The sequence below is a fragment of the Phyllobates terribilis genome, unplaced genomic scaffold, assembly GCF_046119375.1.
Source record: "Phyllobates terribilis strain yellow unplaced genomic scaffold, ASM4611937v1 Scaffold_3__8_contigs__length_932513732, whole genome shotgun sequence".
NCBI classification, from domain to species: domain Eukaryota; kingdom Metazoa; phylum Chordata; class Amphibia; order Anura; family Dendrobatidae; genus Phyllobates; species Phyllobates terribilis.
The window spans coordinates 189,439,562-189,458,771 of record NW_027362763.1 but is presented as its reverse complement, the minus strand read 5'-3'; the positions used below and the strand labels follow the sequence as shown (position 1 = coordinate 189,458,771).

The 19,210-nt window shown below is 43.2% G+C and overlaps 1 protein-coding gene across 1 annotated transcript in view; it reads right to left on the bottom strand.

Moving 5' to 3' along the window:
- TFDP2 (transcription factor Dp-2) overlaps positions 1–19,210 on the bottom strand; it is a 78,166-nt gene that overhangs the window by 58,169 nt on the left and 787 nt on the right. The window contains exon 2 of the mRNA XM_073674382.1: positions 108–207. Within this exon, the coding sequence (XP_073530483.1) occupies positions 108–110 (3 nt within the window). The 5' untranslated portion in view covers positions 111–207. The remainder of the gene's footprint in view (positions 1–107; positions 208–19,210) is intronic.

Sequence of the window (19,210 nt, the reverse complement as noted above, 5' to 3'; positions counted from 1 at the left end):
TCATGACAGCAATTTAGCAACTCAACCCCCCCCAAAAAAAAGGTTAAACTCTGCTTGCCTTCAGATGTTTCGGCTGCAGGTCCCTTTACGGATAATGCCCTACTTACCATTTGGAGCTCAGCATTCACGTTCAGTGGATCTGAAGAAATGTCTCTTTGGTGATTTTTTACAAGCAATTGAAGAGCGCCGTTAACTGGTCATCAAGCCCTGAAAGAGAACAGATGTCAGAGGCTCAATAATCCCGCGGAAGTTTCTATGGAGTAAACAGTGCACATGGCCATCAGGAAAATCTTACGTGTGCTCCAGGGGGCTGGGGAACACAAATGGCCTCAGGATGCTAACGACAATCATCTACCATGTAGGGAGAGCGCTGTGTGCTATGCGTGGGATATACCAGGGTTCAAACTTCATAGTTTCACAATGATCGGTATTATAGATGCCAACTGACTTTCATTTTCAGTATGTCTGCAGCAATGGACGGACTGGTAACAGACATAGGAGAATAACTCCAAAGCTCCACATTATGCATCATTATACAATTTCAGTGACCATTATTACAAGAATGGAGGGACCTCCCCACCTTGGACCCTCCCCACCTCAGCCGTCTCCTATAGCGCACACAGATAACAGGTCCAATCACCTTGACATTTATCCAGAAGAGAAGAGCTGTAAATTATACTTATAAGTTACTAGGTAAGATCTTGGGACTATTGGACTTCATTTGAATCTAACAGAAAAAATAAACGGTGATGTTTCATTATAATAAGCTATTCTTTCTGAAAAATTATTGACCTGTATGAAAGCACCGTACCGCCTGGACCATATGACGTGCCCATGCCTGCATAGTGCACCATACCGCCTGTATCATGACGTGCCCATGCCTGCATAGTGCACCATACCGCCTGTATCATGACGTGCCCATGCCTGCATAGTGCACCATACCGCCTGTACCATGACGTGTCCATGCCTACATAGTGCACCATACCGCCTGTACCATGACGTGTCAATGCCTACATAGTGCACCATACCGCCCGCAGCATATGGCATGCCCATGCCTACATAGTGCACAATACTGACAGCAGCATATAAAGTGCCCATGCCTACAGGGTTGTGGAGTCGGTAAGCCAAATTTTCAACTCCGACTCCTCAATTTCCTTGACACCGACTACGACTCCCTCATACATGGCTCTTGTTAATGTCATAAATTTACAGTAGCACAGATTCATCTCAGCTAAAAGTCTAGACCCTTAGATCAGGAATAGGACAGACATTTATAGGACATTTCATAACTTTCCCAAATTCTTATGAAAAAAATATTCTCCACAAACTGCATTGAACTACTGTACCCAATTTATTATATATTATAGGAGTTGGAGTCGGTCCAGACTCCAACAAAATGGACAGCAACTCCACGACTCCGATTCCACAGCCCTGCATGCCTACATAGTACCTAGTTAAAGGAACTCCGTGTGCATGATACTTACGTTTGGCAAGTATGATGCACAACCACTTTGCTCCCTTTTGATAAACTACTTGAACGCCCGTTTTGTTTTTGCCAGCTTTCAGTCTGGGGTAAATGTAATCCAAATTTAAATTTTTTCCTGTGAATATGCTATAAAAAAAAAAAATGTAAAAGATGGGCGGTCTAATGCTTTACAGCACAGTTGGCAAACTGTGGCCTGAGGGCTACATCCAGCCCTGTGGCTGTTCCAATCTGGCCCGAGACAGCCACAGACCACACCATGCCCTCACCTGCCGCATATCCGCCGCCACCGCTATCCGCATCTTTGGGATATAGATTGGTGGAGGACGGAGTCGTTGGCTCCTTCTTCCATCGATCAGTGTGTGCGACTGAGCCATCATGCAATGACGTCACTTCATGGCATCTGCTTACTGAGTCAGTGTGCAGGAGACCGGAGCAGAGTGCTTGCTGGGGGAACATGAGCGAGGCGAGTATGTTTTGTTTTTTTTCATATGTGTATGGGATGCTTGCATGTATATGGGAGGCTATGTGGGGGCTCATACTGTATATAGGAGGCTATATGGGGGCTCATACCATATATAGGAGGGTATGTGGAGGTTGTGTGTGATCGTATATATAGGGGGATGTAAAATAATTATAATTAGTATAAAATAATTATAATTAGTATGTTAATATTAATATTGAGCAGAATTAAATTTCAGCTTATTGGTTCAGCCCTCCACAACAGTCACGGTCTCAAGTGGTCCCCATAGAAAAATTTAATTGCCCACTCCTGCTTTAAAGGAGTTTTCTGCTTCCAAAATGTTTTTTTTCTACAACCACAGTTAATTTAAAAAACAAAGAAACTGTTCTATACTCACTCTCCCCTGGTCCAGCACTGAGTCTCCACAACTACACACGGTGTCTGTTATTGTCTGCAGTGCTGGCGTCACGTCGATAAAGCTGCAGTGTTTCAGTGAGCTCAGCGGCTCCGAGTAGCTTGTGCTGTCTTCTGCGCTCACTGATTGTCTGCAGCACTCTCGACATGACATGAGCCCTGCAGACATTGACAGACGTTGGGACCAGCTGCAGAGACTCAGAGCTGGACCTGGGAATGATGAGTAAAGAAAATGTATTTAAAAAAAACACACAACTGCGCTTGTGGAAAATACTTATCTGGAAGAGGAAACCCCCTTTAACTTTAGTGACCAGTGCCAGGCAGCTGCTGACGTCAATAAAATCATGGAATGTACCTGAAGAGATACAGATGATCATAAGAAGAAGCCTTGGACTGGCCCACAGGAGCTAGGAGAATCCTCCGGTGGGCCACCACCCTCTTATATGAGCAGTACTTGGCACAAATATACATGAATCACTATGTACAGACAATGGCAGCATCTTATTTATTTACAATCTATCCAGTTCATTGTTATATACATTTGCAATTAAAAATAATGTCACATTTGAATGCAGCTGAAAAGTGGGGCCCTGGAGTGGGCCCTTGGCAGCCCAATCCGACACGGATTAGAAGGACAGTGTTAGCCGCTATACAGGGCACTAGTCAGGCTACACAAATAAAATATTGTGTACAATGGCATTAGTTATGAAACTTAGAGTTATTCAGTTTGGAAAAAACGAAGACTTAGGGGCTTATTACAATATACGAGGGGACAGCACAGAGAACTTTCTACTGATCTCTTTACACCTAGGCCTGTGGTGGGGACAGTTGGACATCTGTACATAAAGATGAAATAAGATCTGATTATCACCACCACAGACAAGGGTTCTTTATTGTAAGAGCAGGGAAGCTATGAAAAGCTTTACCACAAGTTGTCGGGAATATTTTGATAATAATAATAATAATAATAATAATAATAATAATAATAATAATAAGTTTTTATTTTTATAGCGCCAACATATTCCGCAGCACTTTACAAATTTTAGGGAGGACATATACAGACAATACAGAATAAGCATATCTCATATCGAAAGGAGTGAGGGCCCTGCTGGCAAGCTTACAGTCTATGAGGAAATGGGGGAGACACAAAAGGTAGAATGTACATATATTGTATAATGCAGCCTTGATATACTGAATAGGATAAATAATAATACATGGACTGGTCGTCAGCCAGTATGTGTGCTGTCCTGACCGAGGCTATTATGTGCATGGTTGGTATGAACCCGAAGTTGAATTAGATTTTAATATGGGGAAAACTGGGACGGACAGATAGTGTTTAGGCGATACGCCAGTCTAAAGAAATGTGTTTTTAGGGTTCGCTTGAAACTGTGGGTATTGGGAATTAATCGAACTGTCCTGGGTAGTGCATTCCAAAGAATTGGCGCAGCACGCGAGAAATCTTGGAGACGAGAGTGGGAAGTTCGGATTATGGAGGATTTTAGTTTTAAGTCATTTGCAGAACGGAGGGCACGTGTAGGGTGGTAGACTGAGACAAGGGAGGAGATGTAGGGGGGGTACTGAAGCATGGAGCGCTTTGTGGGTAAGCGTGATAAGTTTAAATTGAATTCTATATTGGATGGGTAACCATTGCAATGACTGGCACAGGGAAGAGGCATCGGTGTAGCGGTTGGCGAGGAATATGATCCTGGCTGCTGCGTTCAGAATGGATTGGAGAGGGGAGAGTTTAGTAAGAGGGAGACCGATTAGTAGAGCGTTGCAATAGTCAAGACGAGAATGAATAAGAGCTACAGTAACAGTTTTTGCTGAGTCAAAGGTGAGAAAAGTCCTGATTCTTGAGATGTTTTTGAGGTGTAAATGACATGAACGAGCGAGTGATTTGATGTGAGGAGTGAAAGAAAGATCTGAATCAAAAATGACCCCAAGACAGCGGGCTTGTTGCTGGGGAGTAATGGTTGAGCCACAAACGGAAATGGCAATATTGGGCACAGGTAGGTTAGTTGAGGGAGGAAAGACGAGTAGTTCAGTTTTTGACAGATTCAGTTTTAGGCAGAGGGAGGACATGATGTTAGACACAGCAGAAAGACAATCACTGGTCTTTTGTAGTAATGCAGGGGTGATGTCCGGAGCAGAGGTGTATAATTGGGTGTCATCAGCGTATCATCAGCATAGAGAAGGTACTGAAAACCGAATCTACTGATTGTTTGTCCAATAGGAGCGGTGTATAAGGAGAAAAGAAGGGGGCCTAGGACTGATCCTTGAGGAACCCCGACAGTAAGAGGAAGTAGGGAGGAGGAGGAGCCAGCAAAAGACACAGAGAAGGAGCGGTCAGAGAGATAAGAGGAGAACCAGGAGAGAACAGTGTCTTTGAGGCCTATAGAGCGGAGCATAGTGAGCAGGAGCTGGTGATCCACAGTGTCGAATGCTGCAGAGAGATCCAGGAGAATCAGCAGGGAGTAGTGACCATTAGATTTAGCTGTTAGTAAATCATTAGAGACTTTAGTGAGGGCAGTTTCAGTACAATGTAAAGAGCGGAAACCAGATTGTAAAGGGTCAAGAAAAGAGTTGTCTGAGAGATAGCGGATTAGACGGGAATGGACCAGGCGTTCCAGGAGTTTAGAGATAAAGGGAAGATTGGAAACAGGTCTGTAGTTGGCCGTGCAGTTCTGGTCGAGGGATGGTTTTTTAAGTAATGGTTGTATGCTGGCGTGTTTAAAAGAAGAGGGAAAGATACCAGATGAGAGGGAAAGGTTGAAAATTTTAGTTAGGTGAGTGGTGACAGCTGGAGCAAGGGACTGAAGGAGATGTGAGGGAATAGGGTCACTGGTGCAGGTGGTAGGGCGAGAAGATGCAAGGAGCCTGATCACTTCATCTTCCGTGACTGGTTCGAAGTCAGAAAATGAGCAAGATACAATGTGGCGGGGGAGAGCATGCATAACATTTGGGGATTGGGAGAAAATTTCCTGTCGGATATGGTCAATTTTTTCTTTGAAATAATTGGCCAGATCGTCAGCGCTGAGGTCGGTGGTCGGGGCCTGTGTTGTTTGATTGAGGAGAGAATGAAACGTGTCAAAGAGTCGTTTAGGATTATTGGAAAGTGAGATTATGAGGTTGTTAAAGTAGGTTTGTTTGGAGAGGTGAAGGGCAGAGTTATATGTTTTCAGCATAAATTTATAATGGAGGAAATCTTCGGGCAGATTTGATTTTCTCCACAGCCGTTCAGCGCACCTGGAGTACCTCTGGAGAAGACGTGTTTGAGGCGTGTGCCAGGGTTGCCGAATTTTTCTTTGTGTAGGAGGTGCGGCTTCATCCAGGGCGCATAGCATTATTTTGTTATAATGCTTCAATGCAAAGTCGGGACATGAGAGGGAGGAGATTGGGGCCAATGATGATTGCAACCTTTTTATAAATTTCTGGGTGTTAATGGCGCGTAAATTTCTATAAGTGTGGATGGTGGGAGTGTCTTGAGTAGAGTCACAGTTCTTGACAGAGAATGAAAGAAGATTATGGTCAGAGAGTGGAAGGGGAGAGTTAGTAAAGTCATGTACTGAGCAAAGCCGGGAGAAGATCAGACCCAATGTGTTCCCGTCCTCATGTGTAGGAGAATTAGCAAGCTGTGAAAGGCCGAAGGAGGAGGTTAGTGATAAAAGGTGAGCGGCAGATGGGGAAAGAGGATCGCCAATTGGGATGTTAAAGTCTCCCATGATTATCGTGGGGATGTCGCAGGATAGAAAATTTGGAAGCCAGGCAGCAAAGTGATCCAGGAATTGACGGGGGGGACCTGGAGGGTGATAGACAACCGCCACTCGCAGGGAGAAGGGCCGGTAGAGTCTGACTGTGTGGGCCTCAAAAGAAGGGAAGATAAGGGAAGGTACAGGGGGGATAACCTGAAAAGTACATTTTGTTGAAAGAAGCAGACCAACACCTCCACCTGATCTGTTGTCAGGTCGCGGAGTATGAGAGAAATGTAGGCCACCACAGGAGAGAGCTGCAGGGGCGGTGCTGTCCGACTGCTGGATCCAGGTTTCAGTGAGAGCCAGAAGTATGTGGATTCAAAGTACAATTGTCAAAATTATAAACACTGAATGAATGAATGAAAGGATAAAAACAAATTTGATCATATAAACTCTTAATACCGGGACTAGTTTAAGCCATAAAGGTTTCTACATTTCAGGAATGCTATGTTCACACACGCTGTGTTTTGCAGCAGATTTTTATGCAAACTTTCAGCCGTGTTTTGCAGTACCAGCAAAGTCTATGAGAAACCAGAATTCTCTGTTCACATGTTGCTTTTTGTTTGCTGCGTATTTTCTGCCTTGCTTGTGTTTTTGGAAAATAGAGCGTGTCACTTCTTTCAGCGTTTTTGCAGCATTTTTTCACCCATAGGAAGTAATGGGTGGTGAAAAAAAAACACTGTAAAAACCGCACCTGCGTTTTTTGCAGCATTTTTGATGGCAAAATAGAATGGGATTTTTTTTTTCACAGAACTTTATGCACATGCCTAAATAGTGACAGAAGGACAATGAAAAAAACGCTGCAAAAATGCATCAAAAAACGAAGGAAAACCTGCATTTTTGACGCAGCTGCAGAAAAAAAACACAACGTGGAGTTAGGAAGGAAACTGACTACTAATACAGTATTTGCCAACTGCCTCATGGGGATTTTTGACAAATAATGTAATAGTACGTCACATGTCGCCTCCTTGTAAAGGGCCGTGTAACACAGCCGGCACTTACCTGTAACAGCAGCAGCTGGAGCTAGCGCCGATCACTGCCATTTAACAACTTAAATGCTGCGTTTTAAACCTATGGATGGTTCTTTATTATAGCGGTGACTAAAAATTGGGTTTGAAACACATCAGTAGTTTTTTCTTTGTGGTCTGTCCTGTATTTTTTTTTTTTTTTTTTTAAGGGGGATCAAAACTTTTTAAATATGAAATAAATTGATGTTTAATGTTTTTAACATGGAAGAGTGCTGGATTTCTTCCTTAAAGGGTTACTCCCCAACTGTTGGATAGAGGATAACTTGCTGGCTTCTGGGAGCTCTGCAGAATGGAGGGGAGGTGCACATACTCTGCCTCTGCTCCATTCATTGTCTATAGGACTGTCAAACAAAGCCAAGAGCTGTAGTCCCATAAGCTACACAATGAATGGAAGGAAAGCCTCGCCTGGATAGGGGATAAAAAAAAAAAAAAAAAAAAAAAAAAAGTTAATAGACCTTTAATCAATTTTAATTAGCACCTAGAGCCTACAGAGGTAAGTGCTAATATGTATGGCTGCCGATCCTCAGTGTTGGAGCTTTGATTAGCTAGACATTGTCTGATCTCTATAGAGACCAGGGAGAAGGAGGCGAGATTAGTCGTTGCAAGGAACATATTTAGCTAATAATGGCTGCATTCTACTTCACATTACAATATTCCAGCAATTGATCTCATTTGTTAAATGTACATTTAAAAAAAATAAATAAATCAGACAAGGGGTGGGAGGTGCTACTGTCAATCCAAACCTAAAAATAGGATTCTAAGGCTCGGTGAAGAAAACGCGACACCTAAAAATTCTGGCATGTTATGCATGTATAGAGGAAACACACTAGCGTGCAAATAAGTGGTATATATATATATATATATATATATATATATATATATATATATATATATATATATATATATATATATATATATATATATATATATATATATATATATATATATATATATATGAAAGTGGAGAAAAATGGACCAAGTCGTGTGCACTATACTTAAGAGCGCAGCAATAGTTATCATTTTCATCTTTGACAACTTTGGAAAAATAAAAAACATCAAATGGGTGCGGCTAAAGTTTATTAATAGCAATATACTGTCATGCGTGTACGAAATTCATGTGGTGATGAAACTGTGTATAGTAATATACTTATCTCTTTTTTAGGCTTTTTCAGTTTTCGCTTAAAAAAAAAAGGGGAAAATATAACACAGGGAAATTTTCATCATGGAAAGAGATGGCAAATTGCTAAAATATCAATAATTTCTGAACAGTGGTGGTGCAAAGTCAGCAGCATCCAGGAGGATAAAAGTTCATTGTCTTCCAGTAAGGCTCCATATCTGCAGGTAAATAGCGTACTACAAGGTGACAGGTTCCCTTTAAAGGGAATTTCTCAGGTCTGTATATGTTATTAACCTACAGATATGGGATTAATCGGTGTGGTAAAAGAGCTTTTAAGGTGCCCAGCCACAGTTACTGAAAGTGGGGTACCCAGGAGAAAATGAACTTCTATCTTGGGAGCCGCCGGCTTTCAGCCATGAAGGCATGCCCAGAGCAAGTACAGTCACCGCTCGCAGCACTGAGTGGAGGCTGTACCCACACCCCAGCACTGACTGACAGCCGGCTCAGCAGTACAACAGTACAGAGCCGGTTGTCAGTCAGTGCCGGGGTGTGCTTACAGCTGCCGCTCTTAGTGCTGTGAGCGGTGACTGTAATTGCTCTGGGCATGCCCTCATAACTGAATGCCGGCAGCTCCAGAGAAGATAGAAGTTAATTTTCTCTCAGGTGCTGCACTTTCAGTACTGAGGCTGGGCACCTTCGTAACATTATTAACCTGCAGATTAACCCTACATCTGCAGGTTAATATTATTGGATATGACACGTTCCCTTTTAAAGGAACTCTGTCAGCACAGAATTATTGTGCAAATCAAGTACTGGCGCTCTCTGCATCATGACGGGGCCAATCATCTATATACACTTTCCCACCTGCTTGGTTTCCATCTATCTTCACCCTTCTCTGGCTCTATGAAGCCTGATCTGTCAATCAAAGAATAGGGGAGAGTGGAGATAAATGGAAACCAAGAAGGTGGAAGGTGTATATAAATATATAAATAAATGACTGTCCCCGCCATGATGCACCAAGCACCTCCGCTTGGTTTGCACAGTCATTTTGTGTTGACAGAGTCCCTTTAAATTGGCAAATGCACACATTCTTCAATAGAGATTACAGCTGTCCGAGTAACTGAGGACTGTACTGAAGTCAGACAACCGCCTGGACCTGTCTAGTACTTGTGAACCATACTAGTTTGTGTCACACCAACACATACCACGTGATGTTATCCTGGGAAGATCCTGTCTGTCCTGTATCCTCCTTTGTCACCCATCATTAGCAGGCAACTGTCACTTTTAGGTCAGTCCTTTTTTTGTCAAGGTCGACTAATTTTGGACTGTGCTCAAAATATACCTTCCTTCCTGACCCCAATCTATCCAGAAAGGTATACATTTGAGGATATCAGCACTCGCATATTAGGACATCTAAGAGGGACAATTGTAAGGTCACGTTCACACGTTCAGTATTTTACCTCAGTATTTGTAAGCCAAAACCAGGAGTGGAACAATCAGAGAACGTATAATAGAAACACATCACCACTTCTGTATTTATCACCCACTCCTGGTTTTGGCTTATAAATACTGATGTGAAATACTGAGCGTGTGAACATCGCTTAAGAAGATCAAAAAGTATGTTTACATAGGACATTTTGTTCAGCATTTTTTTCTGAAAACAAAAATAAAAACTGGTCTCATCTCATGTAAAGATATCTTTACTTTTCAAGAGTGAGGACAATGTGCAGGAGAGCTGCACAGGAGCCAATGGCCATGCTAAACGCCTGCTCAGCATATCTATCACCAGGAGAACAAGGCCTGGGGCAAAATGTTGAAAAAGAGGGGATACAATAGACCGGTACTTTTTTAAAGACAGGTACTTTACTTTTTTTTTTTAAGGCTTTCTTGGTCATTCAGCGCCTCAAGCTGAGGCTGTTAAACCTTTGGCAACCAATGGCCGCATGAGTGGATGCAGTTCTGGTTGTGTGGCCAGTCGCACCACCTACTCATTTTTATAGGCACTGTGTGATATCCAATTTGTCCTGTGGTGGAAATGCAGGCAAATTTGTAATGTACTACTAAGTACCCACACAGATGCTTTTTAGAAAATTTTCCAGGCTAGAAAACTTCTTTAGGTCTCATGCACACGTCTGTGTTTAAACACAAACGTGAAAAAACCGTCCTGGTGTCATCAGTGTTTTTCACGGATGGATGAATAAATAAATGACAAATCTTCTTCTATACTGTGCAGTGTTAAATGGGGACTGCGCACGGACGTCATCTGTACCCACAGACAACATCTACGTGCAATACGGACATTTCAATGAGGCCTTAGAGTGAACGCTCATGCGGCAAATTTGCTTTGTCTTCTGATCGTGGCTGTGGCAGGGTATTCAAATCAATAGAGGTGGATGTGCAGTACCCTGCCGCAGCCACTATTAGAAGATGGAGCAGCTTTGCTATTGAGCATTTCTTGCCTGCTACCGCCACCAAGAACAGCTCATCAGTGGGGGTGCTGGGTGTAGAACCCCGGCCGATCAGACATCGATGACCTATCCTAAGAATAGGTCATCAATGATAAAGTAAAGTAGTGGAAAACTTCTAAGAAAACTCTCACTACATTCATGCTGCCTGAAACACTGTCAGCATGAATCCAAGCCTGGCTGTGCAAGAGAAAAAGCCGACTGCTGCGGTCCCCAGCAGGTTTCTCCCTGCCCCGCACATGGGAGAGACCTGTCAATCAATTGGATCAAGGTGAGGAGAAATGGGACTAGTCAGGTCTCTCACTATAGTCCAGGCTGTGGCGTTTCAGACAAAAAATAAATACATGACTGCAATCATACAGCCAGATTCTGATCCATTTGCCCTTCGTTCAGGCAGCTCGAGTATAGTGACATGAAGTTGACTTTCAACAAATCTCATTGACATATTGCGAATAATTTCCCCAAGAAAATGGACATGCAAAGCGGATGTTTAAATTAGGATCATGTCAATCTTTTTTTGGAGGAACTCGTCACGGACTACACCCTGGCAATGCATAAAGTCTGTGGCCAATCCTCAACAAAATATGCCGAAAAACACACATGTAACTAAACATTTTGCCATGAAAATCCAGAGAAGTTGTGGTGACATCTGCAGCCGATTTGTCACAAATTAATCTGGAGCATGTGTAAGAAACAGGCCTTCTAGCCATTTATCTTCTCTGCCTTTGGTTTGTCAGGTTCTCTTCCTCTATTCAGTCACTTAAAGGGGCGCTCCTGCTGTGTGGCCCATGTGGCCACTACTGGCTTGTAGGAAACTACATTTCCCATGAGCACCTTGTGTCTGCTCTGCTCCTGGCTGTGCAAAGAGGGGAAGCTGCGCATGCGAGGCCTTACTGCCCAAGGACAGTAACAATACTGCGCTGTATAGCAGGTTTTTTTTTCCCTTGTGTGACTGTACATGCTTAACCTGTAAAAGCTAGATCTACAGCACGATAGCTCCAGTGGAAACCATGTAAAACAGATAAATTTGATTGATTTAAAAGGGGAGGTCATGGCAGATAAATTGTTAATTTTGGAAAACTGACCATATTTTTCAAAATCAGAGCCATTTATATGATGATCAAAATACCTTTTTACAATATGTGACACTCAGAACATTTTTTTCTGAATTATCTGGTTAGTGAGACTAGCTTTCAGCATTAAAGGGTTAGTGCTCTCTTATTTTTAGGAAAACACACTCCGCAGCCCCCCTAGTTTCTGAATGCTGGGGGGGGCAAGAGCTTCATGTTGGCGGTTCAGCAGCAGTGTTGTGCTTTTGGCCGAACGTTAGGCCCCCAATGCGGTTATATGAGGCGGCATCAGAAGCACATTAGGGCTCTAGCTGGCTGTGATCAGGAGCCAACAGTGTGCTCCAGCGATCTCCCCTTCAGGGCACCGCTTACAAGCTCTTTATAAAGAAGCTCGGCCACCACTGACAGACTGCAGTGTAAAGAATTTGGGGAGAAGAGACAAATTGTAATAATAAATAACTTGCAAGCTGCTTGTTTTAACAAGATTTTTTTTCAAATTTTCCCATCTTAAATGATAATAATAACCTTTTAAGGCTAGGGTCACATTAATACAGTGCTCTCTGCTGAGCTCTACATTGGGGCTTCTGTCACAATCACCAAAAAATTGTATTCCAACGGGACCCCCGACAGAGCCATTCCTTTGAATGAAGCAGACAGACTATGGACACGTCTGGCCTCTGTCTTGGCAGTATTCATCTTTTTCAGACCTACACAGAGACGTGTTGTGCATACATGTCAGTGATGAGCTCCCGTACAGGCACACCTACACCCTACTTCCTGACCTGGCTGCAGGTTCCTGTACAACATGCAGACATAAGGGTGTGCGTATAACACACTGGCCACACAACAAACAACTGAATTCTTTTTGGTTGATATAGTCGTCATGGTTGCAGTATTGAGACGCTCAGTACTGAAGCCACTGAATAGTCATTTTGATAACTCTGCCGCATAGTATTAAGGAGAAGCAGTCTGTTGCCTATAGCAACCAATCACGCTCCTGCCTTTCTGATCAAATATAATTTGAAGATCTGTGGGGGAACCATAGCCGGACACCAGACAAAGTCCTCCGCTGTCCATGCTGGTGATCGACAGGTCTCTGCCTATGTACACACGAAGGGGAGACCTGTCAATCACCTGCAACAGTGCTGGCAAGATCCAGCCGGGGGCAGAATCAGACTAGTCTTTAAAGGGGTGGTCGGAAGTCCAAATTAATTTTCATTCTAAAACCCTATCTATTTAGTGCCATAATCTAAACTATTTTCTAATATACATTAATTGAAAATTTCCTATTCTTCCATAACTATACTGATTTTCACAATGACACCGAGCGCTCTGTTGTCGGCTTAGATGAGCAGTAAAGAGCCGGCAGCAGAGCGCAATGTCAGAATATCCAGAGTGCAGAGACAGGCAGCACACCCACAAGTGACGTCAATGGTCTCTGCACGCTGGGTATTCTGACAATGCGCTCTGTTGCTGGCTCATCACTGAGCCGACAACAGAGCGCAAGGTGGCATTGTTCACATCGTGCAGGGACTAGCCCAGCCGATGAAACAGACATCGTTGATGGCGCTTTGTTTCAGGATGGGTGCAGAGAATGCAGCAGTGAACGCAGCCTCTGCCCATAACGATGCTTCGCATGAGTATCTCATCAATCAGCTGGATAGTATAGTTAGGGAAGGATAGCTATTTTTAATTTACTTATATAAGAAAATAGTTTAGATTATGATACTAAATAGATAGGGATTTAGGAGGAAAATACATTTTTGACTTCAGACCACCCTTTAAAAGTCTATCGTCTCTAAAACGTGGAAGTGTTTCAAGGAATAATATCTCTATGTCTTTAACTGTATAGTCAGGCCATGAATCATGCTACTGTGGGTTTGGACAGAGTGAATCGCCTAACAGGTTCCCTTTGAGGAAGACTTTTCAATATGGCTCTATAAAGTCTACTTTGTCAGGCATGTACATATAGATATTACATTTTCGAGTTGGATATCATACATCTCAGCCCAAAATAGCTTAAGAACTAATTCAGCTCTGCTATATTTTATACATAATGACAAAAGTAAGCAAAAACCGGTGGAGTTGATGCTGTGATTTCACATGCAGCCACTAGGTGGTGTTGCCACAAGTGGGCAGTGTCACTACACAAGCTGCCATGCGGCTCAGGTATGGGAGCACGCAGACAATCGTTCCAGGTCCTGACCGGGCAGAAGAACTTTGGATGAAGCAGCGAGAGACGTGTGCGGCTACCACCTTCCTGTCTCTGGCCTAAACACAGGGTCATCTGGTGCTTTGACTTCAGGAACTTGATGCCAAGACCATTCTCAGATTCATCCAGATTGACACCATTATACACCTGTAGCAAAAGAAGGTTTCAAATATCTCTGGGTCCTATTCAGAAATAGTGCACGTGACGCCACCCCGGTTTATATTTCAGCACGTCAGGAGCCTAAATGATGTAAACCAGTCCTGTTCTTATTTATCAAAGTGGCCTCTGACAAAAAAAAGAGAAAGCCTTTTGTATTGCTGTAGATGCATACAATCTGAATGCCGGCACTTACAATATTACATTGCGCTGGAAAAGCCCTTGTGACAATACCGTTTACAGAATACAGACTACCAAAAACAGCACCTGTTAGGGCTCGTTCACACTAGGGCAGTCCCATTCCCATCCAGGACAGTGGGATGATTGTTCCTCACTTGTCATCTGTGTACAATCCGTGTTTTTACTCATCAGTTATTAATCATTTATAGGACTATTTACAGTTTCCTATGCTATAGAATTGTAAAGTATCCTTAAAAATTGGATGCCACTCTGATGGTCCATGTGGCATATGATTTTTTTCTTACACTGTACCGATTTCAGAGTGAAATTACACCATGCGAGAAAAAATACACAGAATGCATTGCCTCATTGAAGAACACTGGTCAGAGAGCAATCAGATTTTTTATCAGATTGCAATGGTCCAATTTACACGCAAGTGTAAGCGAATCCTTAATAAAGTCTGCAGTAAAGCGACACAGCTGTACTTCTGTATATGTCACGTAAGGTGTGTGAAAGACTAAGTGCAACACAAAGGGAAGGGGGGAAGGGAGCCCAGACTCTAGGGAAAGGGGGGAGTGGAGACCTCCTAGGCTGAACTCATATCACCTTGTGTCCACTAACGTCCCTGTATTGGTTCCTCACCAATTGCCGCACGTGGACCTAAACCCTGTATTTCGCTACCGCTGGGTCCTGAATAGGGAAGGGGGGATGAGCACTAGTCAATCCCTACTGACATCTAAAGACAACAAGGGAGACAAACATGGGGGAAAGTAGCTTAGCTTTAGACAACTTCAGAAAGGTAACTCCAAGCGTCCTCCTAGCACCACAGAGGAAGATAGCAGTCTGAGAGCTCCAACCATTCACAAGGAAACATGCGAGTATCACCGACACCTTCCTGATGCAAAGTGAAACTATTTAAACACCCAGGCCAGGGTGTCAATTAGTAGGAAAGAGGTAGCCGCTGGGTCCTAGAGCGAAACACCCAAGGTGTCTGTAATGCCAAACGAAGATATCTTCTGCAACCAACTGCAGAGCGACTGTGTCACATCTGACACACTCTTGACAGTATAGTTAGAGATATATACCAATGGCCTCCATTGAGCGTGTAACGCTTTAAGTACATATTCACCAAATCCTAAGGCAGAGATGTCAAGCTCAAACACACAGAGCCAAAATGAAAAACTTGGACAAAGTCACGGGTCAACCAGTATACAGAATAATGGGCCCCACAAAGCCATCCACGCAGAATAATGGGCCTACACAGGGGTGGTGGTTGTTCTGGTGTCGCGGGCCAAACAAAACCACCCAGAGGGCCAGATTTGGCCCATGGGCCTAAGGATTCTATTAATTTGAAGAAGTGTCATTTTGGCCTCTGTTGGGTCAGTGTATGTCACTGTGCAATAAAGAAAGGTAAGGAATAGCTCAGCATGATGCAGTATTTGATATGACCCAGTATATAGTAATAATAATAATAAAAAAACTTAGATTACCCGGGGTGTGCAATTTTTCCCCACTGGCCCCTTTGAATGATGTACTTCCCTATATGCCTGTAGATCGGTAGACTTCCAGCATAAATGGACACTGTTAACATGATGTGAACAGGGGGAAGCAATTGAGATAATTTAGTAAATTGCATACCGCACAGTATCCATGCTTTTTTTGTGTACAATGGGGCCTTTGGGCGATGTATCCCCTGTAAGGGATATATTCTCTTTTTTGGCGTATCGGTCAAACAGAGGCGCTCTGTTAGTTCTGTTTTGAGGAACAGACAAATGGAATTAATGTCCAGAACAGATCTGTCACATTACGGATGTAAGGAGACCTCAGTGATTAGCGTCCGCCTGGGATCCGTTATGTGCACGTTTTTAGAATGGAATAAAAAGTTCTGCATTCTGCGCTTTCTATTCTGTTCTGAAAATGACAGATAAATGCCCTTGTAAGAATGTATCTAATATAATGCATATAACAAATGAATATAATACTCAAAGTCCCTCTGAAAGCTCTGATCATTCATTTTGGACATTATCTGTTCCGACAGAACAGAAATAATAACGTAGCCTTACCAATTCACCAGCTCAGCCCAACTTCCACACATCAGTGACCTGTAGCGGCCAGGTGAGAGCCCAGCCAGATGCCTCCTTCCTGCCAGCATCCATAGCTCTTCATTTGATTAGCCAACCTGGCGCAATATGACGTGTCACGCTGCCATGATGACGTTCCAGGCTGGCTAATAAAAAGTGAGCCACGGATGCTTTCAGGTAGGAGAGTGCACTGGGGCTCTCATCCAGCAGCTACAGACACTGTTGCCAGAAGCGGTTCTGTGAATCAATTTGCACCAACTCTACTTAGAAAGCAAAGTAGAGAACATACTAGAAAACTGCTCATAAAAGCAACTCCCATTAGGGCTCGTGCAGATGACTGTTTTAATCAGACAAGCGCTATCTGTGGCTTTGGTGGCTAGCACTCATCCCCATGTTATTCTATTTGGCTATGCACACGTCCGAGACTAAAAAAAATAAAAATCACAGAATGCACAATTTGCCTTGGATTTTCGGATGGCACTCGCTCGGATGACATCAGAGTGCGGTCTGATTTTCACAAGCTGACTGCATGGAGAAGGTAGAGAAGCTTTATTTTTTTTCTCTCCACCTCCGAGAAAATCGGATCCCACTCTGAGCAAACTCTGATTAGCATAAGCAGACCAATTTTCTTGGATGGAGAGAAACTGGTCATTTGCACCTGCCCATATAAAAATTAAAAGTTGTGCAAACCTTGCACTTGTGGTCACAACCTTCGCCTTTTAGAGTGATATAAATCGGTCACATACGGTGATAATTTACAGAACAGGCCGGAGGTATAACATGAACGCACTCCTCTGTGCGCCAATACAGAACTGTGGCGGATTGCTCAGGTACAGAATGATCTGATCAGAGGATGATCCATAACCAGCTAATTAGCTAGGTATATCCTCTCTGTATACGGCCTGCAATGTCATACTACGGAGACGAGGACATGTGACAATAATTAGACATTTTCACAGCAGCCAATTACAGGAGCACATAACTCCCACACTCCTGTTCCTGCCATCACTCCAGCATCCCCCAATCAGTGGCGGCCAGCGTGGTGTGTGGCAGGGATATAAGTGGGTCTGGTCCTGAACACCGGTGGAATGTCCCCTCCTCCCCGGCAGGCAGCAGACAATACTGTCCTCCACATTAGCATACAGCTGACACTTGCCTCTTTTCACAGTGACTGTCCCACTGAGCGGCATGTGGTCCCCAGAGACAGTCTGACCCAGGAAGCAGGCTGCATGGAACAAATGGCGACCTTAACACCCCCCCAACCCCCACACTTATGTTTAACCCATTCACCGCAAGCGCAACCCTGTGCAGCAATGAATGAGTTAACCATATGGTGTATTTTCTATAGTTAAACTATTATACATATATTATTTTTTTTGCTTACATTCATACTATTGCAGGTTTAGATAGAGAAAAGCCTCAAGAAGACCACTGAAAAATTGCATTGAAAAGTGGTCTTCTAATGGGGGTGGTCTTCTCAAAGTAGATGGCAAGTGGGTATAATATATATGTGGATCTGAAAATGTATCGGAGAAACCTGGTCTGGATAAGGGCTCAGTCAGAAGTTAGTGAATTTCTCCAACAGAAAAAAAACTGACCGATTTTCAGCAGCATGTCAGTTTTACCATCAGTTTTTATCATATGCACAAAGAAAAAAAAAAAAAAACATAAGTTTCCCAAGCTTCTCCGATCAGTGAGTGAAAAACCTTTCTGATTTTTTTCACGGACCGTTAGGGATCGTTCAGACGTCCATAAAATCGTTGTGAGATCGGACCACAATGCACGGACTGGCCGGTGGTCTCCCGACCTGACCATGACAGCTTCATAGAAATATATGAATATATTGGGAGACCCGCTGGCCAGTCCGTGCATTGAGGTCCGATCTCAGACCGAAAATCAAATCAAAATCAGACATGACTGTGTATTAGTGCGGTCCACTCGGTCTGTAGAAATACAAGAACATGTGAACAGCCCATAGATATTAATGGGTAGAACTTGTACGCGAAAAACTGAAACGTGAATAAGGCCTAAGAAGTGTTTTTTCTCAAAGATGAGGTCTTTTGCAGAGAACTATAAACATACATTATGCTCCAATGTTCCCATCACATTTAGCATGCAGGCTGGGAAAGATCACAACATACAAGGGTTATATTAGCCTACGGAGGCCTAAAGGAAACTTTACCCAGGTTTACTTAAGCCAGTTAAAATAATACACCTAAATGTATACCTTATGAGTGATGGAAGCCACCATATGACATCTGGTTAACATTCACACCATTTAAAGCATTATTCCCCAAATAAATTACTAATCACAGGGGGTCTGACCGCAGGGACCCCCAAAGATCTTGACAACAGGGCTCTGTAACCTGGGAACCGATAGATCCATAGACAATGAGTACACTACAGACCAAGCATGCGCACCACTGCTCCATTCAAGACCCCCTGTTCTCAAGATCACTGTGAGTCCAAGGAGTCGGACCCTCCTGTGATAAATAAATTATCTGTAATCGCTTTGATAGGGGAATGCGTGATATTTTGGGAATAACCCTTTATCTACTTTCTATGGCCCTAATGAGTTTCTATGTACATACCTAAATATCGGATCGCTGAATATAGGACTTCTGCGCTACAGAATATGTTACCGCTATACAAAGATATGTACAAAAGATGTAAAACCTGAGTGCATACATAATATCACTAGACCGGCACATACAGAGTAATCTCCCAGGGCTCCAGGATGGAAACAAAGTAATTCAGAGGGGAGGAAAGTAAGCAAAGCACTAATGGGC